The following is a 25,915-nucleotide window of genomic DNA, read 5'->3' as shown; positions in this document are numbered from 1 at the left end:
GGGTATACATAAAGCATCTTAGGTATACTCCTAAAAACATAATATGTGAACACAGAAATAAATAATGACAGATCCCACACTTTTGAAAACATCACCTAGTACAGAAACTCATTTCATGATGTAAACTGTCCCGGTCAGTGCGTGTGTTTCATTCACAACTAGGAAGCTTTGCTAAGTTTGGTTTTGTCTCTCCTAACCTGGGCCTTTGTCTGTCTAGAATGTTTTACAAGGACAGGTTACAACATTTGGGGCTATTATGTTTAGAAAAAAAAGGCAAGCAAGTCTGGGGACATGATAGCAGTATATAAAATTATACATGACGTGGAGAAAGTGGATAGGTGATGTTTTTCTCCCGATGCTATAATTCTATAATGTGGGGTCATCCAATGAAGCTGAACCGTGGAAAATTCAGGATAGGTGACTTCACACAGCACATAGTTAAACTGTGGAATTCATGGCCACCAACTTACACACCTTGAGAAGGGGATTAGACACATTCAAGGAAGATAAAACTAGCACCTACTTTGCATGCAGAGGGTGCCAGGTTCAATCTCCAGCAGCTCAAGAGGGGGCTGGTAAAACTCCTGTCTGAAACCCTGCAGAGCCCTGACTGCTGCCTGTCAGTGCAGACGGTGCTGAGCTAGATGGAGGTCCTCAGCTTGGGGGTCCTCCTGGAACCAACTTTGTCACTTGAGGCTCAGGTGGCCTCAATGGCATGGAGTGGCTTCTGCCAACTTCGGTTGGTGGCCCAGCTACGCCCCTATCTGGACAGGGATAACCTGGCTTCAGTTGTCTATGTTCTGGTAACCTCCAAGTTTGATTACTGCAATGCACTCTACGTGGGGCTGCCTTTGAAGATGGTTCAGAAGCTGCAGCTTGTGCAAAATGCAGTGGCCAGATTAATAACTGGGACTAGAAGGTCCGCACATACAAGACCAACTCTGGCCCGCTTGCACTGGTTTCCTATATCCTATGAACTCAATTCAAGCTGCTGCTTTTAACCTATAAAGCCCTACATGGCTTGGGACGGCAATACCTGATGGCATGCCTCTCCCTAAATGAACCGACCCGTATGCTATGTTCAGCATCTAAGGTCCTCCTCCGAATGCCACCTCCAAGGGAAACTGAGAAGGCGGCAACAAGGGAGAGGGCCTTCTCAGTGGTGCCCCCCCATCTGTGGAATGAGCTCCCCAATGAGGTCCGCCTGGTGCCAACATTATTATCATTTCAGCGCCAGGTTAAGGCCTATCTCTTTTCCCAGGCATTTGGCAGCACATGATGAGTTCAATAGATCCTGGATGTGTCTTTAGTTATGACTGACTGTTCAAAGTTGTTTTTAGTTATATGTTGTTTGTGTATAATGTCTGTGTGCTTTTATGTAAATGGCATTTTTATTTATTTATTTATTATTAATTTATTAATGTATTATTTATGTATTTATTGCATTTATATCCCTCCTTTTTTCCTCTTGCAAGGAACCCAAGGTGGCATACATAATCCTCCTACGCTCCATTTTATCCTCACAACAACAACCCTGTGAGGTGGGTTGGGCTGAGAGTCTGTGACTGGCCCAAAGTCACCCAGTGAGCTTCCATGGCCAAGTGGGGACTAAAACCCGGATCTCCCAGCTCCCAGTCCAACACTCTCACCACTACACCACACTGGCTCTCATTTAAAATGTTTTATATTGTATTTTACTGTTTAACTTCTGTAAACCACCCAAACAGGTTCGGCTATGGGGTGATATAGAAATGTAATAAAATAATCAGCAGTCAGGCTTGATATAAGGCAGCTTGCTATGTTCTTGCATGTCTCCAGGATGAGAGGCAGCAGCCTCTGAATCCCACTCACTGGGGAACAACAGCAGGGTAGGGCCACTGCCCCCAAGTCCTGCTTGTGGGCTTCCCATTTGGGGCATGTGGTTGGCCAATCTGAGAAACAGGATGCTGGACTAGAGAGGCCTTTGATTTGATCCAGCAGGGCTCTTCTTATGTTCTTATGAGCTTTGATCAGGAATAAGCAACATAGTGCCCACAGACACCAACATGCCCTAGGACACTTTATTTGGTGCCCGCCAAAATGCCCTACTGCTCCTGTTTTTTAAAGTAACAGATTTTCTTACTGGCAGGCAGCTGGGATCACTTCAAAGCAAAGTGAGGGCCTCCAGCTGCTGCCCTCTTCATTCCCCATGAATGCCTCTGAGCCACACCTGGAGCTCAGAGATATGCTTCGTAAATGAAAATGGTGGGGAGCTGCAGGCCTATGCTTTCCTCTGCAGCATGCCCAGACACCATGAAAAAGAAGGGGGGAAAGGGATGCCTGCCACTTCGGTCTGGTAAGCCTGGGGGAAGGGGGAGTAGTGGGGGGTCTAGGAAGGGCAGTGGTAAGCTAGCAGGGGGTTAGAGAAGCTAGTAGGAATCCAGTGGGGAAGGGGCTAGTGAGAGCAGCAGGAAGCCAGCGGAGGCTGTGGGAGCCGACTGGGAGCAACTTGCAGGGCTGGGGAGGGTTGTGTGCCTGCTTGTCTGAACGATGGGGGCTGCATGTATGTGAAAAAGAGAGGAGAGAAAAGGGTTTAGAAGTAGTCCAGAGAGGGGGAGTTTGGAGGGATCCTGAAAGAGAGGGAGCATGGTTGTTCATGTGTTTGCAGTGAGTAGGAGAGCAGGGCTCTGTGCGTGCACATGTTGCCTGGCAGAGAGAGGAGGGGAGAGAACAAAAAATAGCTTGCCTTCTGTGACATAGGATTCTCTTGGCACAGAAAACTGTGGGTTCAAAGGAGTTATTTTGTGTGTTGAGACTCAGACCCCACCTCTGCCTCATACTCCGTTGTCCCTTACTTGTCCTTTGTGACCAGCAAAACCTCCCCTGGCAGTCATTTTGTGGTGGTGCCCAGGGCAGTTTCTCAAATTGCCAAATGTGCCTATGGGCCCAAAAGGTTGCCTACCCTTAACTTAGATCTTTTACGGTTTGAACAGCAAGGCACATGTAACTTATTTAAAGGCATACTGGAAGCACCGCAGGGACTAAGGGAGTTGTTCCAGTCCGCCTCAATCATTTTGGCTGCCCTTTTCTCCATCTTTTCCAGCTCTACTATCCCTTTCCAGGTTTGGTGACCAGAACTGTACACAGTATTCCAAGTGTGGTCACACCACAAATGTGTATAAAGGTATTACAATACTTTCAGTTTTATTTTCAATCTGTTTCCTAATGATCCCTAGCATGAAACTTGCCTTTTCCACAGCTGCCACACTCTGGATCAATGTTTTCAGTGGGATGAGGGAAGACTTTAATGAGCATGTGTGTCTTAGGTAGGCATCACCACATATGTGTAGTTGGGCTGTACCCTTGTTTATCCCTCAGACAAATTTCCAGGGCAGAGGGCCTTGTTTCTCTCTACCCAAATATGGCTTGTTGCGTTGGGCGCAGGGGGATGATTAAACATCCTGCCCTGGGCACAGCTGCTGGGCATGTGCCCAACCTCCAGCCCCCTTCCATTGTCTGTGGATGGTGGCATGCACAGCTACTTACTGGATCTCTGGTTCTTGATGAAGAAGAGTTTGAGCTGTTCCTTGAAGGTGTTTTCATTGATATAAAACTCCACTTGGACCCTGGAAGATCAAAGGGAGAAGGCAATCATCAGACATAGGCAGAAAGAGAGGCACCCCCCCCCCAAAAGCACCAGGGACCCCTGTTGCATCACCTCACAACAGCAACAACTCATCTTTAATTTGGAAGAAGTCTTGCAGCAGGCAGCTCTCTGCAGATTACAGAAACAAAAACAACCCCCCCTCCACCGAACATAAGAAGAATCACCTGCAGGATTGACTCTGAGAAAATTCACTTGGGAACCTGTCTATACTTCAGCTGCTAGATTGATCAGATTTAGCAGCTGAACCTTGAAAAATCTATTAACCAGAAACTGAGTCTCAAATATTTAGGTGCTCAGGTTTAGCAAAGTTCTCTTAATTGATACCTAGGTGACTGAAGCCTTGCAAAATGTGCAGAAGAGGTTAGCTGTTTTGCAAAGTGACTCAGTCAGAAACCTCTCTGAATCTTTCTCCCTGATGGGTAAGCTTTCAAATGGCAAAGTTATTACAGGGGGAAGTTAAAAAATTGCAACCTCCCTCCTCCCGATATCTGGAGGGACAGTATCCAGTCTATGGCCTTTTTTCCAGCTCATGCTTTATCTTAGGGGGCATATAAGGAACTCATTGCTGGGCTTGAGCACTACTTGCCTGCAGTTCTCCAAAGCAGTGTATTAACCCATCCTCTCAGCCTCCCCAGCTGGTTTTTCTTTCTGAATCAAACATCAATTAAACATCTATTTTGACCATATTCCATAATTGATGCAGTCTATTGTTTGAGCATAATTTCTTAGCATGCCATTTTAAATATGCAGCTATGTCTCATCTGGAATCTTTTTAATTAGTTCTTTGATAGCAGCAGTGGCATCTCATTAGCCATTGTTCACAAAACAATGAGAGGCTGCCAAGTGAAATCCAAGGCATCAGGCCAGCCACCGGTGCTGGACATGGTTAGGGAGCAGCTGCAAGCACCAGTTGTCACTGTCCGGGGAAAAGCAGAGACCTGAATGGCTCCTGCAGGCAGACAAAGAGGGGCATCTTCAGAGCTTCACTCCCGCCCATTCCAAGGTCCCCTGGGATACATCAGTGGGATCAGCACTGGTCTATTCTGAACCAATGTCCTACTGCTCTTGAGTCAGCTCTGTGCCCTTATGGACCAGGTGGACCATGGTCAGTTTACATCACAGTCCAAGGCACTAATGAGCGCTATCAAGCACTGAGAGGATGCCTGGCCTTTCCAATCCAAAGCTTCGGCGAAGGCAGAAATTCTGCCTCTGGCCTTGTACCGCATTTTGCAACCGGTTGCCCCTGGCCCTTTCAGACATGCCTGACCAGATCTACACCACTGCATGCCTGTCAGCTTCATAGGGAAGGTTCATATGCATTTCTGTTAAACACTTATTTAATAAAAGTCTGGAATTGGCCCCACTCGACTTACTTCTATAAACACATATATGTTTTGCATTCACTAGCAGTCCTATATAAACAACAATACTCAATCTCATTATGCAGTTTGGATTGACATGTGAGCTTTTTGACAAATTCCAGAGGGTGTTTCCAGTGAAATTTATACCAGAGTTTGGGGATCTTCTGTGCCACATCTCATGTCAACCACAGCATGAGTTGCAGAGATATGTACAACCTGCCCCTGAAAAGCCCACTTTCCTCCCAACTTCCAGTTGTGGATTTCCAGCCCAAAACTACTAAGTTCTTCCTTGTAAGCAAGATTCTTACTTGTCAAATTAATCCCAAGAGCCCATGGGAGCAGCCATCTTTTTTCCCATACAATGATGCTGGAAATGATGATACATCATCACATACCATCATTCCCAAGGGCACTCATGACTGCAGTTTAGAAGCTCGTGGCAGCATGGCTGCCACGCTGCCACTTGCTTTTGGAAGCATTTTTTAAAAAAATGAAAAATAAAGGAGAGAGACCATGGGACATCTTGTGTAATAGTAAGTACCCCTTACCCAAAAGTACTCTGACTTTTGTGGTCCCTTTGAAAGCCACAAATTCTCCCACCTCCACTTTTGCATGGGGCAAATACCTTGCAAAGGTGGGCTGGGGACTTTTGGTTCAAGTTTAAAAATAAATGCAAGGTATCCATTAATTTGTTCTCAGTTAGGAAAAATGAATGCCACATACCCACCAATTTGCTATGAAGGCCCCAGGTGGGACAGCAAAAAAAAAAAATGCAGCCAAGGCCAAGTGGAGCAAAATGACTGCTATAATTGAAAAGTCAGGGAAGTACAGAAATCCTGGTCCTTGTTGCATTGTCAGAGTATATGATGGAGGGAAATCAAGCAGAACATCACAGTTTAACAAAGGCATGGTAAAGAGTTTGCTCCTTCGTTGTTAAGAGAATCTAAAAAAAAGATGTTACAATCATCCATGCTGACATTTTATTACATCTCCTTCCCGTTTGAATGTAATGCCCCAGCTCTTCCTGAGCACGTGCACTCCATAACTATCAGACTCTTGCCACCAAGGGCCAAACTGGACGAGACATCTGCCATATGGTGTGGCTCCACGTGACTGATTTTTGTTAATAAGTAGCAGGCATGGAGTGGGGTGTTGAGCCAGTTTGGGGCCACGGTGTGGGGGGAGGTGCACTTTAACCCTTTGCTTCTCCTGCAGTCCTGATTGGAACCAGGCCCCCCTTTGCTTGCTATTCACAGTCGGAGTGGAAGTGGGGAAAGGCCCCATTGCCTCCAATGAAGCTTTCTCCCCATTATGAAAGCTCTCAGGCCAATTTACCTAATAAAAACAAACACAACAAAACCAATGGTAAAACCAATAACAAAATCACTTAAAACAAAATGAATTTAAAAGCAGGAACAACAATTTTAAAAGCAGAAGATAACTATCAAAGCAGCTAAAAGATCTGAGTGGCTAAAAATATGGAAAAGGACAATTCTGAAATGCAGCTTTAAATACGCCATGAAAAGTAAAACAAGCAGAAGCTAAAATTAAATGTAAAAGCTTTGTCTTGTTTGTCTGTCAGGCCGGACCTCATATTTTCAGCTAGTAGACCGGGGAAGGAAGCCCCTTCCCCAAAATTATGAAGGGATGGGCTCAGCATGGATTCTGGTACCTTCAGCAAGATGGCTCCTTACTCCAGCTCAAACTAACAGTGCCAGGATGATCAGTGACATTGCTGCTGGTCATGCACACAAGCCCCTCTCATCAAGCACCTGTGTTATGAGCCAAAACAGGAGAGTGTCTGTATCCCTACTTTCCAAAAAAATCAGAGAAAAATAGGGTCATTTGTGTGTGTGCGCGCGCGTGCGCGCATGTGTTTTTACAGAAAAGTTATAACTTGCCCTTCTGTTGCAGTTACAATGCTCAGGGTGGCTTGCTATAATTTTAAAACATTCACACAGGAAATCATAAAAATAAACTACCATAAAAATAATGGTACCTTAGAACCTTAAAAAACAGAGGCAGGAGAAGCAGATTAAAACCTACAAAACAGGGGATTGACCTATTTCAGGCGCTGACCCACCAAAGATCAGTGCCTGAAACACTAACTCAAGCCGCCATTACACATTGGTCTGATTAATGGCTATTCTCTGCCTGCTGTACAATGATTTTACAAAAAAAACACACACAAAAACTGTCCTGCACTAGCAGTTAAAGTGTTTTTAAAGAAACCGTGATGGACAGTTTACTAATACATCTTGCTTCGGAATCCAGTGCATGCCATGGGGCCTTCTTTTCATTCATGTACATTATATGAATGTGCAGAAGGATGCACAGCCCCTCCCCAAACATTTAGCAGCCCAGATATAGAAACGTGAAGAATAGAAACTCCATTGCACATGTTGGCACCCGTGTGTGTGTGTTTAAAGCATCGTCAAAAGGCAAAATAGGAGCAGTGTTTCATCAGTGGCGGTTGTCGGAATGTTCTCTGATAATCAGGTACCTTTGGGGCTTATGTTCTCCCTCCAACTCTGTCCAAAGACAAGAGCCAGTTGATGACTGAGGAGCAGCAGGAGACAAAGAGGCAGCTGCAGGGATCCAGGAAGAGAGAACAACAACCAATGAAATGCAAGAGGGGTGGGAGGCAAACAATGAATGTCCATCATGGGGTGCTGCTCTTGGCAGAGGCTGGTGCCAGGTGCTGTCATCATCCAGATTGATGTTGGCTGCCAAGGGCCTCCATGGGAATCGGGGGAGAACCAGCCCTCTCGCCTGGAGAGGCAGCATTTCGAAGGATATCTGAGAGGGAGGGTGTGCAGGGTAGAAATATCCTACTGCTGCTGGGCTGAAGCATTCAGCTGAGCTGTTTGGGTCAGTTTTGGTGGAGGGAATGGGGGCTAAACCTCTCCCCTAAGACTGTATAAAGCTTTTGGGGAAAGTGATAGTTGCACTTTTAGGTGAGGGTCCCCCACCTAAAAGTGGCTGAGAGTTATTTTTTTCTTAACCAAAAGGGAAGGAAAAAAAGCTGAGCCATCGCTCCAACTTGTCAACTCGTCCCCCCTCCAAGAATGCTACTACATCATCAAACTGAACAGCTGTGCTGTTACTGTGCCTCCAGGTCCAGGGACTGTGTGTTCCTGCTGCTGAGTATTGCTCGTGACTCTGGGTGTGTCTCCCTTTGCCCTCCAGCCAGCTCTCCCACAGGTACAGTTCCTTCTCCCAGACCTCATTCTGTGCAGACTATGAGGGAGGACCACCGTCATGACCAGCAGAAGTGACCGGGATGCTCCTGGCTGTCCCTCCATGGGGCTGCCAACCTACTTGCTCCAGACAGGCTCCCGCATCTTTGCAACCTTATGATAGAGAGCTATGCAAAAGATTATGGGAGCCTCCCCAACCTGGTGCCCTCCTGATGTTTTGGACTTCAGCTCTTATCATGTCAATGGTCAGAAATGTTGGGAGATGTAGTCCAAAACATCTGGAGGGCAGCTGGTTGGTGAAGGCTGAATTAGAGCATTCCTAACATGGAGATGGAGCCATGAGGCACTGTTGTCTATCAAGTAACTGTCCAAGGCACAGGAGCCCTGTTTTCCTTTAAGGAACAACTTCACCCTTGATGCTGATCAATAAAGAATCAATCGATATGCAGGTGATGCGATGCGCATAACTCAGCACTCCAGATGGAATAAATGACCACCAGTAGCACATACAGTTTATACATTTTATAGATTTAAAAATGTTAAAATTTTATAGATTTAAAATGTCTAAAAATACACATATATGAATATGTATTTTACATATTTAAAATGTAAAATGTTTCAGTGTAAAACACCATCTTCATTTACTGTTTGGAGTGATCAATAAAGGTTGACTTTTCCACATGTGTTGCTTCCTTGTTGCTAGAGAGTGTTCCCTTACTCACAACCTAATATGATCTTGCTTCAGCTGCTGTCAGGATGGGACTGGGGGAAAAGGGAGCTTTAAGGGGAGGGCGTCACACTAGTTGCCAGGTGGAGTGGTGGGACAAAAAGGCTGCTTGGCCCATTCAGGAGCCACACCTCTGGCCCGTGCAACACTCCTCATTAGCTCAGCTATGGCTGAGTGTGGGAGCCCACCCCAACCTTTTCTAGCATGCGGTTGTACCCTGGGTTTGAACCTGGGACCCCCTGCAACTGAGACCTGTGGTGTTCCACCAGGCAAGAATTCCTGTAGCCCACGTGATCCTGGTCAATACCAGACCTGAACTGGTGGTTGGGGGAGACAGTGCCTCTACAGTGTCTCTGTTTCCTGTCTGCTGCTGTGACAGAGTGAGTAGGGAAGTGTTCCATAGTGTTTGCAGTGTGGGTTTGAGCTCAGTCCCTTTTGCCCCTGCCTACTAACTATAATGGAAAGGGAGAAAGGGCAGGGATTAAGAATGTGGCCTTGTCTCCAAGTGGACTCTATCTTATGTCTTTTGTAATACTGCTGAGGAGAAATACTTCCTAGGCATGTTTAAAGAGCAATGGGATGGCTACAGATGCTGATTATGATCAGTTCTCCCAGGACTCTGATGTACCTGTGTGAGCAAATCCAAAAACGATTGTATTCGACATTGCAAAATATACATTAAAAAGTGCTGCAATATTGAGCCAGTGGTCTGTGATTACTAGTGATTGTTCACATAGTATACAGAATCCTTTTACAGTTACCGCCTTCATCCTCTTAGGACATTTGTATGGATAAAAGTTTAGACTGAAAGAGGATGGTTTTCCAAGACTGTGACCCGGTTTGCATGTCATCAACAACATGCAGCAGGAGTGAGCATGCATGGTGGTTCCTGTCCACCTGCCTTCTCCTGCTGCAATAAGCAACTCAGGTTGTTTATTGTGACATCTGAACCCAGAACCATGGTTCAAGCTCTGGGTTGTTCATCTCCGGGGTCCGAGACTAAGAGTTCTGGGTTCAGAGTTCCGGGTTCGGATGTCACGATAAATGACCCAGCAATGGTGCTTCCTTGGGTTATTGCAGCAGGAGCGGGCAGGCGGGAATCAGGATGCATGGTTGCTCCCACTCATTCACAACTACCCATGGTTTAAACAACCCATGAGTAGTCGTGATGAAGTGGGTATTTGGATTCAACTCAACACTAGCAGCCACTGTACCCTTGGTCACCCCAGTGATATAAAGTTGATATGAAGTGATAAGAAATGGAACTGCTAAGGAGTGATAGGGAACAGCCAGCACTGCAGCCAGTCTGTCATCTTTCTCTGCTTGGAGACACAACTGATTTCCACTCCACTGTGAGATAGACAGCATGTGTTTGCATTAATCACTTGGCTGCATCTCAGCACAATGGGTGGGGACATATAAATGTGTCATTAGCAATCACATCTCTGCTTTTTAAAGAAAATTAATAGCACATGTGGGTGGTGATTTGGTATGAACACAGCAAGGGAGGAAAGGGTTAAACCTCCCCCAGCAGCACCTTTAAAAAATAATATTTAAAAACGCAGATGTGTTTAACATCATGTCTAGTTTGGCCCTCTGTTGTTCAAAGGTCTTTGACCTCAGTGGGTACAAAGCAGAATTAGGTTGTCGGAAGTATTCTGATTTTGCAAGCTTATGTCAGTCTGATATCCATCCTCTCTTTTCAGGTCTAGTTCCAACACCACAGTAAACACTAGTCCACTTTCATATGAAATAAAGGCACCATTTCTATCTGGGGTGGGAGAAGAATTATAGTGAGATTCCAAGGCCTACTCTTGGATATAAAAATTAATTACAAAATAATCAGTGTGGTTTTGTGATTACTGTTTTTATACCTAAGCCATTCTTCAATGAATGAACTTTAAAGGAAAAGTGCAACATGAAACTGTTGAATTAGAATTTACCAAGGAGTTTGATTCTATCTACTTCAGCATGAGCAGAGACAAAGGTTTACTATTGCACTATAGGTGTTACTTAACCACAATGCTAGGATTATTGTATTATCACTAGTTACTGCTGTTGTGAATGTTCACTGTGCTTCTTTTACATACATTTAAGCTTTAACTGAATTGTCACAGACTGTACTTTTTGCATTCTATTGCTAATGGGCTCCATTTTTTTACCATTTTTGTCTGCTATACTCATACGTATATGTATCTGCCAATTGAGTGGTATACTTTATGCATTTGATGAAATGGACTCTAGTCCACAACATTTCTTATTTATTTATTTATATGCCACATTTAAGGGCTACATAGACCTCTCAAGGTGGTTTACACAGTAAAAATAATCATAAAACCAATACAAAAGAGACTGAACCTGACATCCCACATTTGACACCAGCAGCAGCTTAGCTTGAAGATGGATGTCAAAAGGCAACAAGAGTATTAGGCACCATCCATTAAACTCTGATTTATGGAGACAGAAACCTGAGGCCCAGGCAAGATGCAACTGGGAAGATCTGCTCTCTGAGAGTCACCACCAGCAAAACAGAAAAGAAAAAGAAAAGGTAAGTTGAAGTTCATGTTAAGAATGGTTCTGCACGTTTACCCAACCTGCTAATGACTGGTTTGTTTTTGCATATATGGTGCTTTCTGCAGGCACACAACCAAAGGGACCATTTTTAGTAACACAGAGATACCACATGACCAACACACAGCTGTGAGGCTGCCTTGCAGTGAAGTAAATAGCAGGTTGCTTAGGATTCCAGTGTGTACTGGGGTTGGCAAAAACTAAAGGAATCTACATGGTACCTAATAAGCAAGAATATACAGGACAAGCTTTGGGATGAGACCTCAGTTGCCAGTGCCAGGGATCAGAGAGATGCTTCATCAACTGCACTCAAGTGAGCCCCTAGATCTACTGGAAATGATAAACTAGCAGATACAGGCAGCATCTTGAGCACACTCCGGGAGAGAGCGGACAGGAAGGCCTGGCATGCTATGGTCCATGGGGTCACGAAGAGTCGGACATGACTTAACGACTGAACAACAACAACAGGCAGCATTCACCAGTTTATTTCTAAATACAAAAATGTCCTGCAGGATACATACTTTGGGTGGCTTTCAGCAGATACCTCCCCTCCTGGGTGGGTTTTCTCACTTACACTTACTCTTTTCATGCTCTTCAGGAAATCCTCACCTTTTCCCTGCAGCAGTTACACGCAACTCTCCCTTACTTTCCATTTTATCCATATGCTACAAATGTGCTGGGAATGCTGCTTTTAATTAGAAAGGTCTCTCTTTGGGGACAGAAGTAGAAGTTATTCTGAATGTTGGAGCTCTTTGCACTGCCCCATCTCAGCTATGGGGCAGCCACCACCAAAATTAATAGCCCAGCAATCCAGCCAAGCGTTGTCTCCAACTCTCACAAAATTATGCTCTTTTTTGCAAACCAATGAACTGGAAGTTCTGCTCCCTGATCTAGACCAATCCTTAGTTGCTTCAAGTTAGTAGGCAAGTTGTAAGTCTTAATGCCCTACCTAGCAAAAGTTTACCTTCAAGTTTACATCTAGATTCCATGCCTAGGCACCTCTACTGCTACTGCTAACAGAGAGTTCCACAGATCAGCTGAGAGATGTGACAAGATATTTTACTGCTCTAAAGTCTGTGAATAGTCTTTATTTCAGCCTTCCCAAATCTGATGCCCTCCAGATATGTTTGACTGGGAGTTGTAGGCCAACACATCTGGAGGGCACCAGGTTGGGGAAGGCTGCTTTACTTCACGTAAACAGCTAATCCCTCTTCACTTTTCCAGTATAACAAAGCCAGCATCCCTCAGCTGTGACAACCCCAAGCCTACCTTTTTATTATTTACAATTTCTTTTATTTATTTATTTACAATATTTGTATGCCACTCCACATCCAAAGATCTTGAAGAAGTGAACAGCAGACAGGATAAAAGAATAAAAACACTATGTTAACATAATTAATATTTTTAAATATTTTTAAAAGAAAGAAACTTACATGGCAAAACAGAACATGTACCTTAGGAATCTGGCCCCAGTTAGAAACAGAGGTCCCTCCAGCATTGAAGGCAGTGGGGCTCTGCAGCTAGCTAGGGCTCTGGACAGAGCAGGATGGGATGGGCATGGGGAAGGGACTGTTTCTGCCTAGTGGAGGCTGGTGGCTTCGATTTAGGTGGGGCCCTAATTCCATTCTGTGATTTAGTCAGAACCAGCCAGAACTCTAAAGGAGCTATCCAAGGTGCTGAACCACAGCCCCAAATTCATTCAGCACCTTGGATAGCTCCCTTAGAGTTCCCACCCCAGCAAAATTGGGTGAATGGCCTCCACTGTTTCTGCCTATTCCCTCGCATCATCCTTGTTCCCACTTCCAGGGTAAACCATTCTTGTGAATAACAAGGGTATGGCAATACAAAATATGTGAGTATACAAACCAGTTGAAGGAGATAATGAGATCCCCATGTCCCCAAGATAGACATGAATGGCTTTGGTTCTGGTTCCCAACAGTATGGTTCACTTTGAAAAACTGGTGCCAAGAGAGAGAAGGTTTAGACATAGCCACCCAGGGTGGCTGGTCTGGGATTCGAACCCAACACCCAATAGACTATGTAGGATGAGATCCCGCCACAATCGTATAGGAGAAGCAACCAGGCAGAAAATGCGAAGGGGCGCTTAAGGGCATAAGCATAAGAGGATATGTTTAGGCCAGGAGGGGTGCAATGGAGTTATTGTCTACGGGCCTGATTAACTAGGGAAGCTTTCCCTAACCTCGTGCACTCCAAATGCTTTGGACTACAACTCCCATCATTCATGACCAGTGGCCATGCTTATGGGAGTTGAAGTCTATAACATCTGGCTGGAGAAGGCTGATCTAGGGCCCCGATGAACTAAAACCAATAGCTAGCCATCACGTGGGAGCAAGAGGAATTTTGCACATGTTCATGGGGACTCTTCTCTCGACTCCCTGAAAGCCAGCCGGCTCCGGGATTCAGCAGCCCCTCTCCCTTCCAAAGCAGCATCCGTCCAAGAGGGGCTCCCACAGCGCCCTCCCCTCACCTGTCCTCGACCTGCCAGTCGCGCAGCAGCAGGTCCCGGAAGCGGCAGCGGGGCGGCAGCGACGGCACGTCCTTCTTCAGCTCGCCCATCGCGGGGAAATCCGCCACTCGCGGCGCCCGGAGCGAGTGCCGGCGTCGGAGGAGGAGACGCGGCTTCTGCGGCGTCCTCCGCCGCCGCCTCCCCGCGCCGCGCCGACCCCGCCGGGCTGGGGGCCGCCCGCTTCGCATCGCCACCACGTGACGCCGCGCCTGGGCTAGCCGGGGACGCCGAGGGGAGTTGCGGGCGGCGGGGAGCCCCCGCCGCTCGGCTCCTGCGCGCCGCTCGCTTTACGGCTGCCTCTCGCGGGCTGCCGGGTGCTCCTGCGCCTGGGCCAGCGGCATCGCCTGCGCCGGGATGCGCCGGGGTGGCGTCCCTGGCGCTGTTATTGCCGAGCCGCGGCGCCTCCAGAGCGGGAGCGCCTCCTGTTGCTGCTGCTGTCGCCGCGGCGGCCTCCCACGCTGGCAAGGGAGGGGCTCTGCACTTCTGAGGCTGGGGCGCGGGGCAGTCCGCGCGGCGCAGCAGAAAGGGGGCACGGCCCCACCTCCGTAGGAGCGCGGAAGGAAAGGCACACGCACGCTCGCTCCCCTCTGGTAACGCGGTAGCCGCTGGGGTGTTGCCGCTGCCGCATCCCGCCTGAAGGGATCCGGCAAACCGTGGAGGAAACAGAGGATGCTACCTGGGGGGGCTCCCCTCTCCCCCCCCCGCCCTGCCCACACCCCTGGACACCCACCCACCCGGCTTTCCCACTCAGGGGCAGACGCCTGTTTAGACTGGCTTCTGTTTGGCAACCATTAACTCTTCTTTATACTCTGCTGGAAAGGGAGAGATTTTGCTCTATTTTCCTGCTGCCACATTAAGTGGTAGACAGTATTTGCTGCGTATATGATCTTTGGAAAAATGTTTCTTGTAAGCAAATCCGAGTTACCTCTGATAGGACAAAATGAGGCATAAACGATTAAAATAAATGAGGTCCCCTGTGCAGCGACAGCAGCACATGATCCACTCTCTTTAAGAATGCATCCCACTTTTCAGCTAGTTGCTAAGCAACAGGTTGGGGAATTATTTAGTGCCAGCGGCTTATGTCACAGTCTTCCCCAACCTGGTGCCCTCCATATGTGCTGGATCGCAACTCCCAGCATCCTAAAATAGCCATGCTGGCTGGGAATGCTGGGAGTTGTAATCCAACACATCAGGAGGGCACCGGGTTGGGGAGGCTGGCTTACACGGAGGAAGGGAGAGGAGTTCAGGATGAGCCAGAGAGAGGCAAAGATCCAGGATCCTTAAGTGAAAGGGCTCTTGCAGGAAAGTTAGCTACAGAAACCTGGATGAGAGAGGCCTTGCACAGAACACGGAAGGTATGGGAGTTGCCCTGAAAGGCAGAGCTGCAAGTTCAGTACTCCAGAGACAGCCTCTGGAGAAGGTTAGCCATCTCAGTGGCTCCTTATGGTGAAACTCAATCTGCAGGAGTATTGCTATATATTGGGGTCCGAGAGACTATCGATTGATAATATGACGTGGACGTTATTATTATTCTGTAGAGGAGTCACTTGTTATATCATGTTCTGCTTTGATACATACCCATGTGTAACACCGTAATGTTTTAATAAGGAGGAAACGAGGCATATTTTTTCAATTTACTGATTAACTGGTAACAAAAAAGAAATTTTGGAGGGGCAGCCACATTAGGCTGTTTCAGCAAAAACAACGAAGTACTAGCCTCAGTTGGCAGGTATATGTATTTTACATTACGAAGCATTTTATCGCCTGGGAACTACCTACACTTTGCTTGCTTTCTCATCTCCCCTCCCCCATCTGTTGTTATAAATAAACCAAATCCAATTTTTATTTATACTAGCTTACATTCCTGTTCTCCTGTTTTGTGCTGAATCCTGCTACTGATTGTCCTGAGGACATCTCTGTCATAGACTCCATTGCGGTGGAACCTGTTAGAGCGCCCCCCCCACACACACACACACTCACAGCGGCCCTCAGAGTGGCTTTGGTGTGGACACAAATTCAGCTTGCTCTGTGTCTACTGGCCTCTGCTGGCACGTGCGAAGGTAGGCCTGACTAGGCCTCTTGAGTAGTTTGGTTCAAGCAACCAACCAAGGTGCCTGATGGGACTGAGAGAGAGAGTGTGTGTGTGTGTGTGTGTCTGACCTTGAGAATTGTAACTTGCTCATTACAAGCAGGAAATTCCTGTCCACCAAAGTAGCTCATCCCTGCAGATAAGCAGGCAGCTGTGCTGATAAAACTGTTGCTGAGCTAAAGTAGCTCTTGAGCATGTGTAGTGTATTTTCTTTGTTCTCCAGTCTGTATAAATGCATCCTGTTTCTTTTTATTTGGTGAGACACAGCGTCAACTGTCTCTCCCTCAGCTGTGATATGCTTTAATAAATTTCTGACTGTTCAACTTAACCTTCCTTGGATATTTCCTTAACAATTTGGTGCCGTGACTCAGATCCCAAATGCTGAGGAGAATCAAACCAATTTGGACTGCCATTCACTGAACATCCCAGAAGCATGCACCAAGGTAAGAGACCTTTTGAAATTTCCAAGTCTGGGACTCAGTGTGAGGCTGCCTGTGGGATGATTCTACCTTGGCCAAGGGGATACCGCCTTTCAAGAGACAGTAATTTAAGCATTTGGTAAGGTTGTTTTGTTTTGTTTTGGGGTTACAGAGGTCCATGGGATATGGCGTCAGGTGAACAAGAGTTTCCTTGTGTGAATTGAAAAAAATTGAACGAGAGTTGCCTGGTATGAATTGAGGTAAAAAGGACCAGGGCAAATTATAGTCACTGGAACCTTGTGTGAGTGAGTTTTCCTCCTTCCCTCTATGATATGAACTGGCTGGCAAAGCATGGACCTCCTGAATAAATCATTCCTGAATGAATGGAGATTGCAGGGAGTGACCTGACTGATTGTGCCTCCAATTCAGTGAGAGTCCGTCCCTGACTGTACCTTGGAATTTGGCAGTGCCTTTCGTTTCTCCCAACCTGTAGAGACCTCCTGATTGTTTTCCTGTGTGCTCCTGTGTGAATTGAGGATGGGGCTGGATTCTTCCAAAGAAATTCCACACCCCCAAAAGGGATGCCTTCAGTGTACATGTACAAGAATTATAGACCTAAGACTCAGAAGTTTTGGACAAATGGACCCATCCAAACAATTTCCCTTGGTTGGGAGCTTTGATTTGGACAGAATTGTGTGTTTAAAGGGAGCCTTGGAATTTCTGGGTTCCAAGGTGGCACAGGGTCAATTCTTTGGTATGTTGTATTCTTTGGTATGTTGAGACGTCAAAAAGGTCACCGAAGTCCCAGGGAGTGAAGTCTAAAGGACTCCCAAGAAAAACTGAAAGACCAGGTCAAATTTTGAAATATCAGAGAAAAGCCACAGAAATTTAGAAAAGAAGTGCAAACAGTGATCACTTGTTGAAATCCTAATTGGGCTAGCAGGAACCAAGACATGTGCATTATTTTGCCCCAAGAAGTGCACACTAGATTAAAAGAACAAGCAAACTGGCCAAATCAAGAACCAGCTGATCTTGATAATTTAAAGAAAACAAAAGTGAGACTACAGCAGACTATATGGATCGTCTAAGGACAGTTTTGAAAAACATTCTAGCATTGCTGCACTATGTTGAGCATTAGAAAAATAAAGTGTCCCCACCGGCCTGGCCAGGATGGAAATACTTCACACCTCCGAGTGGCTTCCCTCTTGTCCCCCTCCTTCTTAAAACTTCTAAGGCCACCGAGAGGTTGGTAACTTCATCAACATCCATTTCTTTCTATTGACAAGAGACCTTTTGTGTAAACTTAGTTGCACTATCTTTGTTCCCTGACAGAGTATATTTAATTATTCTTGAGCCACTTCCCTGGTCGTCTGAAGCTGAGGCTGCTTCCACTGCTCCAAAACAAGCACTGTTCTAAAAACAACTTGTGCTTCCTAATTATTCTGTTCACTGCCTTCTGTTATGGAAAAAAATTATTGTGCTCTTAGTGTGCTTACCCAAAAGCATAGAGATAAGAACTGACTATAACATATTATAGTACTTTCTTTGATTCTGCAGCTGCTGCCCTCCTTGTTCAAGCCTCTGAAAATACTGTGTTAAGGTCTCCTTTGACTCTTTGTGTACATCACTCAGTGACAGCTCTTCTACTTAAAACAAAGACTCGACACCTATCTCAATCATGCCTCTTCAGGTATGAAGTTTTGCTTCTCTCTAGCAGTCAAATTACAGTACAACGTTGTTCCCCTCTAAATCCTGCTTCTTTGCTGCCTGATCCTTTTGAAAGTATCCCTTATGATTGTTTAGAAGTGGTTGAGCACTTAGCAAAGCCACGCCCAGACTCGTTAGATGAGCCACTGACTAATGTAGATTGCGTATATTTTGTGGATGGGTCCTGTCAAAGAAATGCTGAAAAGATATGCTGTCTGTACTTCCCATACTGTAATAGAACAAAATCTTTTGCCTAGCTGTACTTCTGCTCAAGTGGCAGAACTTTTTGCCCTCTCTAGGGCTACTGCCTTATTCCTTTCAGCAATAAACCAGACCCCCATGGTAACTTTTAAAGATGTTGCACAACTCCAAAATCAGGCACAAATGTTAAAAAAAGAAAAGTGGAGGCTGACTGGTTGTTCTCAGTACACTGACCATTTGTGGCGCTCCCCGGATGGCCGCCTGGTAGCATCCATGGTCCTTCTTCCCCACTTTGTAGTAGTAGATAAGAAGGGTAGAATCAATCCCCTAAGGGGTGAAGGTGCCACATTGATTTAGATCAAGCAAGTTGCATAAATGTGAATAATGTGTTTAATGTACTCAGTAACTTGGTTTTGCTTTTGCTTTTAGAGAAAATGTCTTTATATCTGTATTTGTGCCTATTGTTCCTGCCATGTGGGAGTATGAGCTTTTTACTCCTCTTAGGGCACAATCCTGTTGAGATAGGCGGCCGCTGTCAGGGTTGGATCTGAGCCCATAGAGTCCCAAAGCAGCTCTGATTCTGAGGAAGAGATACAATCTGTGGGAGAGGAATCTCATTTTTCAGAGGCGCAGCTGGAGAGAGAGCCCCCTCCCCGCTCACATTCCTGGGATTGACAGTGACCCTGGCATGGAGAGGGAGGGACAACTTAAGCTTCTAGACACGAGGCGCAGGCGCAGAGACAAGTGAGAGGTTGCGGGCGCGGAGAGGAGGTACTCAGCCTGGTTGGCGCGACAACAACAGCTGTGCCCTGATGCCCCACGGGAAAGGGGGGGACTCTCCCCTCCTACTCCGTAAGTTCAGAGAGTTGCCGCACTTTTCTCCAAACGGAGACCAACTGACGTCCTAACGCTTAGAATCCCCTGGTAGGCTGCTCCTTTGAGTTTTCCACTTAGTCTCAGGCAATTAGCATCTGTAAGCGTCATTAGGTTGAATGGAAATAAAGCCTTGGAAAAGAGCCCTTTTGTCCGCGTGTTGATTCTGGCTACTTGGGGATTTCAGAAGGCAGCAGGGGTGCTCCCCCGACAGCCATCTCTGAACTCAGAGGCAACCGCCTATCCTAAGCAGGGAAGGAGAAGCACGGAGGGGATCGTGCCCTCTGCACTTCCCATGCGCTGCTTTTTTGGCTAGACAGACGAATGTGGCTGTCTAACCACAGAAGCACAGAGTAGGGAAGGAAGCTGCTATACAGCACATTGGATGCATCATACACACAGCTACGCCATCCCTGCCCCAGAACACCCCCAGCCACACCCCTTTTTGGCCCCTCCGCACTCCTCTTGCGATTGTGGGGGACAGGGCTGAAGTGGAGGGAGATTGGTTCCCGGAAAATGGTATATCCTATGGCCGTCTAGCCACTGTCTAGCGGCCATAGGATTACTCTCTCAGTCATCAAATGCCTGTCCTTTGGGTCTGCTGGACAGATTGTCCTATATGCCACCTGAAAGCTACAAAGCAGCAGTTTCTCCTGTGTAATGACTGTGTGTGACTGGCAATAGAGAGTGAGTGTTGGCTGAGGACCGTCTGTATGGTCATATATTAGTTAATGTGTTTGAACATGTATTGCAGCTTAAGCCCAGCCTTCTGTGTGTACCAGCAAGAGTTACTTCACAAAGAAGAAAATGCAAGCTAAACTGAATGGTTTGTTGAAAGATGCTGCATGTGCTAGAATGAGGCTGTCGAGATGAGACTGAGATTTTTTTAAATGGTCTAAGCAAGTGTAAACTTTTATTGAAAGTCACTGGTGAGATATACAGTATTAGTACACTGAAGTAACAGTAGATTTGAAATCCTGTGTGTTGTGCCTTATCCCACTATTATATTTGTTACTGTTATTTTCTTGCTTTGTCTTTTTGTTTTGTATTTAGCCTAGCAAGCTTAATGATATATGATTTGTTTTCATTGTTTAATGAAAAACTCCATATGGAATCTGTGAAAATTCAAGAAGTGGAGTGTATTAGATTTGGTTTCAGAAGAATGGCAAGCAGTCAGGTGTGAATTTGCCCAGAATCGTATGCAGTAATAAATGCAGTAATCAATAGCACAAGTACGCTGATTTTCTAGGTTGGCAATTTTCATGATTTTAGAGTTTATTCTCATAGCTTTATTCATATTCAGTGAAGGCAAAGCGTTTTGCTACTAACAGAAACTAAAACAATGCACAGTAATCGCTTTTCACACTATGTCCCTTCTAACTGATAAGGAATGCTTCTTTCTATACTGTGAGAAACTTATTTTGCTGCCAAAAGAGAAAAGCCTTGGAGAAGGAGGGCCAGCAGTGTGTACTTCCTGACAATTTTCTAACTTAGTGAGATCTGCTCTATAGAATCCTGAGTGAATTGGCCTGTTACCTGTTCTCGTCTAAGAGAGGGAAAAGGTGCACTACCTGCTCAGATAGCCATCACTGAAGTACGGCGCCCTGTCACTCCCCTGGAAACCAGAGTGACTGAACCTAGAGTTAAGGAACATATAAGCTTTCTTTTAACATACAAATAGACTTCATTTGGATGAAGAAATGTTGTTCTTTTAAATATGTATTAGCAGTTGTGTGTACAAAGCTCTGCAAATTTGGCAGCATTTCCAGTGCTCCTACCATCCCCAGCAAGCAGGGCTGGTAGAAAAAAAAGAATGGAGTCTTAAAGAACAAATTAGCCAAAATCTGTGCTGAAACTGGGCTTAGATGGCCTGATGTTCTAACTTTGGCCCTGATGAGCATGCGTGCCACTTCGCACCAACAGACTGGACTCAGTCCCCATGAGTTCCTCATTCCCATGAGCAGGGGCATTGCTAGGTCCTTAAAAGATCCTGGGCACAGGCCCATAACACAAATTTGCACATGCGTATCTATCTATCTATCTATCTATCTATCTATCTATCTATCTATCTCCGAGTCTAAGCGGACCTCTAATGTGTGTGTGTGTGTGTGTGTGTGTGTGTGGTGTGTGCGTGTGGTGTGCTTACGTGTGGGCATAGATTACATACATACATACATACATAAGAAGTGTGCACTGACCCCCCACCTCACTTCAACCCAGACCCCGATTCAGCATTTTGAAAAACATCCCGCTTCTGTTCGGGCCAATGTGTAGTCAGTCCACTTCAGCTCAGCACCAGACCTGAGTCAAGGTTTGGAAAAATGAGTCTTTATGCTTCATGTTGACTTACCATGTGAAGTTAGAAAAAAAAGTAACTTTTTTCTCTTGGTCAGAGCTGGATGGTAATTTTAGGCATAGTAGCCCCCAGAAGGGGTTTACACCTGCCCAATGTCAGAAAAAATAGGTGCAGGGTTTGTATTTTGATTTTCTTTTAAAGGGAACTGCCAATAACATTGTTATTCCTTGGAAGAATGGGATAAAAATTTCAGGATTCATTGCCCCATCAGAGGAGATGATGCCTACCAAATTTCAGAATGATAGCCACAAGGGTTTTTGTGCAAGGGTGGACTTGACATTTTAAGGTCTCCAAAAGAGGACATATTTCTCTCTCTATGTTCCTTGTGGACCATTGTTCTGAAAATTACAGACAGTCTAGAGGTGTCCCTAAGTAAGAAATCAGCAAAGTTTCAGAAGGATAGGTGCAGCAGTTCATGTGGAAAGGGAAGTTCTCCAATTTGGAGGAGGGAGTGATTTGCTTTCCCTTCACCCCCTCCGCAATAGTTTTTGGCTAGATTTGTATGAAAATGCACAGGTCATTAGAGGTGTCCCCCAGGCAAGAAATCTGCAAAGTTTCTGAAAAATATACATGCCTGCAAATTTGGAATTACTAGAATTTATTTACATTTCACCAATGTTAGCACCAAGGGAACATGGGTGGGAAAGTGCTATTGCACTGATGTCTTACTTGTGGGTTTCCCATGAGCATCTGGTTGGCCACAGAATGCTGGACTGGATGGACCTTGGTCTGATGCAGCACGGCTCTTCTTATGTTCTTAAATATAGAGTGCCTCTGAGCTTATGCAGAATGTTTTTCTTTCACCACTGAGCACTTACATTTTTCATCTACCAATTCTGTTCCCCTCCATGCAACCATCCCTCCTCATCCTACCATCCTCCAGCAACTCTTCATAAAAACAGATGTTTTGTTTTGTGCAACTCTCCTCTATCTCCTCCTTGTTACACACAAGCTCTCAGTGTATCTTCCTCCCCATAACGTAATTTGTACCAAGTCTTCACCAGGATTCAGCCAATGAGTCTGTTTTCAAAACTAGGGCTAAGTTATGGAGAAACTCTGAGCATGTACTGCCTTTCCCTCACCACTGAAGCTAGAGTTCATTCAAACACACACACACACAACACACACATGACAAAACATGCATAGGACTGAGCTGAAAGGGTAGTCATCTCATTAGACGGAATTGGCCAGGCACTGTATTAAGCCTGCAGTGCCATGCACACAACTGAGGACTTATTTCTGAGTAAACATGCAGAACATCAGGGTGCAAACCTCCCTGCAAAAGTAACCTGTGCTGGAATCCTGTGCATGCTTTCCTGAGGGTAAGCCTCATTAAACATAATGGGGCTTCTGAGTAGGCATACAGAGGCTTGTATAAATGAGCAAAATTTATCTCCCCTCCACTTAAAAAACAAACCCCAAACTTCTATTTTTATTAAAGCTTTCTGTTCATGGGAACATAGGAAGCTGCCTTATACTGAGTCAGACCCTGGGTCCATCTAGCCCAGTATTGTCGACACTGTCTGGCAGCAACGACTCTCCAGGGTTTCAGGCCGGATTCTTTCCTAGCCCTACCTGGAGATGCTGGGGATTGAACCTGGGACCTTCTGCCTGCCAAGCATGTGCTCTACCACTGAGCTACAGCCCTTCCTGTTGCTGGATAATGGCAACTGACAAAACAGCCCAGGATTTGTTTGTCTGCAACCACGTGAACCCACTCTTCTCAAAGACTTGGGTGAGGAGAAGGAGAAAAACCAACCCTCTTGTCTGTTTGTATAAAGTCAAATACAGTTCAGAACTTCTCTTGCCCACTGAAGAGAATTCTCTTTAAGAATTCCCCAAGATGCCCTGGGTGGAATAAAGAAGAGAAAGAAAGAACAGGATAGGGGAGGAAAGAAGAAAAGAAGAATGGTGATTGGAAATGCGGTGTGTGTGTGTGTGTAGAGAGAGAATTCCGTAAACCAAGTGGCTCCTTTCAGAGAGGTAGTACTTCAGGGGAATTTAGGAGGCTGTGGGGGGTTTGTAAGGATTGCACATACTTACATTCACTTTATGAGGTGAGGTGGCTGAGAGCTTTTTCTAGCTTTTTTTAAAACTCTAGAGCCTATTTAAAAGCCTCAGCAGTTCCTCGACCATGACGCCACATAGTCCTAACCCTCCTTTTGGAATAATTTGAGTCCTACAGCTATTTAGGAGAAATTAAAGTGGAGGGCCCCTTCATGGATCACTGCCTTGCTGTGGCGAAGGGGCTTGCGTAACTCAGTGAAGCCATAAGCTATGCCATGCAGGGCCACCCAAGAAGGACAGGTCATGGCGGAGAGTTCTGACAAAATGTCCACTGGAGAAGGAAATGGCAACCCACTCCAGTATTCTTGCCAAGAAAACCCCATGGAATGTATCACAAGGCTAAAAGAGATGACGTCGGAAGATGAGCCCCTCAGGTCGGAAGGTGTCCAATATACTACTGGGGAAGAGCAGAGGGTATTTCCAAGTAGCGGCAGAAAGAGTGAAGTGGCTGGGCCAAAGCCAAAAGGACACTCAGCTGTGGATGTGTCTGGTGGTGAAAAGAAAGTCCGATGCTGTAAAGAACAATATTGTTTAGGAACCTGGAATGTAAGATCAATGAATCAAAGTAAGCTGGAGGTGGTCAAACACGAGATGGCAAGACTGAACATCAACATCTTGGGAATCAGCGAACTAAAATGGACAAGCATGGGCGAATTTAATTCAGGTGACCATTATATCTACTACTGTGGGCAAGAATCCCTTAGAAGAAATGGTGTAGCACTCATAGTCAACAAAAGGGTGGGAAAAGCAGTACTGGGGTACAATCTCAAAAATGATAGAATGATCTCAGTAGGAATCCAAGGCAAACCATTCAACATCACAGTAATTCAAGTCTATGCCCCAACCACTGAGGCCAAAGAAGCTGAGGTTGATCGGTTCTATGAAGACCTACAATACCTTCTAGAACTAACACCAAAAAAAGAAGAAGAAGTCCTTTTCATCATAGGGGATTGGAATGCTAAAGTAGGAAGTCAGGAAATCACCGGGATAACAGGCAAGCATGGCCTTGGTGTACAAAATGAAGCAGGACAAAGGCTAATAGAGTTTTGCCAAGAGAACACGCTGATCATAGCAAACACTCTTTTCCAACAGCACAAGAGGTGACTCTACACATGGACATCACCAGATGGTCATTATCGAAATCAGATTGATATGTACTTTGCAGCCAAAGATGGAGAAGCTCTATACAGTCAGTAAAATCAAGACCTGGAGCTGACTGTGGCTCAGATCATGAGCTTCTTGTTGCAAAATCTCGGCTTAAATTGAAAAACGTAGGGAAAACCACTAAACCATTCAGGTATGACCTAAATCATATCCCTTATGAATATACAGTGGAGGTGAGGAATAGATTTCAGGGATTAGACCTGATAGACAGAGTGCCTAAGGAACTACGGACAGAGGTCCGTAACATTGTTCAGGAGGCAGCAACTCAATCTATCCCAAAGAAAAAGAAATGCAAGAAAGCCAAGTGGCTGTCTGATGAGGCTTTACAAGTAGCTGAGGAAAGAAGGGAAGCGAAAAGCAAGGGAGAAAGGGGAAGATATACCCAACTGAAAGCAGAGTTCCAGAGAATAGCAAGGAGAGAAAAGAAGGCTTTCTTAAATGAACAATGCAAAGAAATCGAGGAAAACAACAGAATGGGAAAGACTAGAGATCTCTTCAAGAAAATCGGAGATCTCAAGGGAACGTTTTGTGCAAAGACGGGCATGATAAAGGACAAAGAAGGCAGGGACATAACAGAAGCAGATGAGATTAAGAAGAGGGGGAAAGAATACACAGAAGAACTATACAGGAAAGATCTTAATGTCCCTGATAGCCATGATAGTGCAGTCACTGAACTTGAGCCGGACATCCTAGAGAGTGAAGTCAAGTGGGCCTTAGGAAGCATTACTAACAACAAAGCTAGCGGAGATGACAGTATCCCAGCTGAGCTATTTAAAATCCTAAAAGATGATGCTGTTGAAGTGCTGCACTCAATATGCCAACAAATTTGGAACACTCAACAGTGGCCACAAGACTCGAAAAGGTCAGTTTACATTCCAATTCCAAAGAAAGGCAATGCCAAAGAGTGTTCAAACTACCGCACAATTGCGCTCATTTCACATGCCAGCAAGGTGATGCTCAAAATCCTACAAGCTAGGCTTCAGCAGAATGTGAACCGAGAACTACTG

The 25,915-nt window shown here is 45.6% G+C and overlaps 1 protein-coding gene and 1 long non-coding RNA gene across 2 annotated transcripts in view; one reads left to right on the top strand and one right to left on the bottom strand.

Annotated features, from left to right (window-relative positions):
- Positions 1 to 14,621, bottom strand: part of LOC146353050 (potassium channel subfamily T member 2-like) — a 68,098-nt gene extending 53,477 nt beyond the window's left edge. The window contains exons 1-2 of the mRNA XM_084832197.1: positions 13,994 to 14,621; positions 3,526 to 3,605 (exon numbers count right to left, since the gene is read on the bottom strand). Of these exons, the coding sequence (XP_084688323.1) occupies positions 3,526 to 3,605; positions 13,994 to 14,220 (307 nt within the window). The 5' untranslated portion in view covers positions 14,221 to 14,621. The remainder of the gene's footprint in view (positions 1 to 3,525; positions 3,606 to 13,993) is intronic.
- A 1,635-nt stretch (positions 14,622 to 16,256) lies between these two features.
- On the top strand, positions 16,257 to 24,658 carry LOC146353049 (uncharacterized). The gene is made up of 3 exons (XR_014787949.1): positions 16,257 to 16,564; positions 18,098 to 18,230; positions 20,076 to 24,658. It is a non-coding gene; the product is annotated as an uncharacterized LOC146353049 (long non-coding RNA).
- Positions 24,659 to 25,915: the final 1,257 nt, after the last annotated feature.

The sequence above is a fragment of the Heloderma suspectum genome, chromosome 2 (genome assembly GCF_057233095.1).
Source record: "Heloderma suspectum isolate Gila_16-S chromosome 2, 16-S_ref, whole genome shotgun sequence".
In the NCBI taxonomy this organism is placed as follows: domain Eukaryota; kingdom Metazoa; phylum Chordata; class Lepidosauria; order Squamata; family Helodermatidae; genus Heloderma; species Heloderma suspectum.
This window is presented reverse-complemented; position numbering and strand designations above follow the sequence as displayed.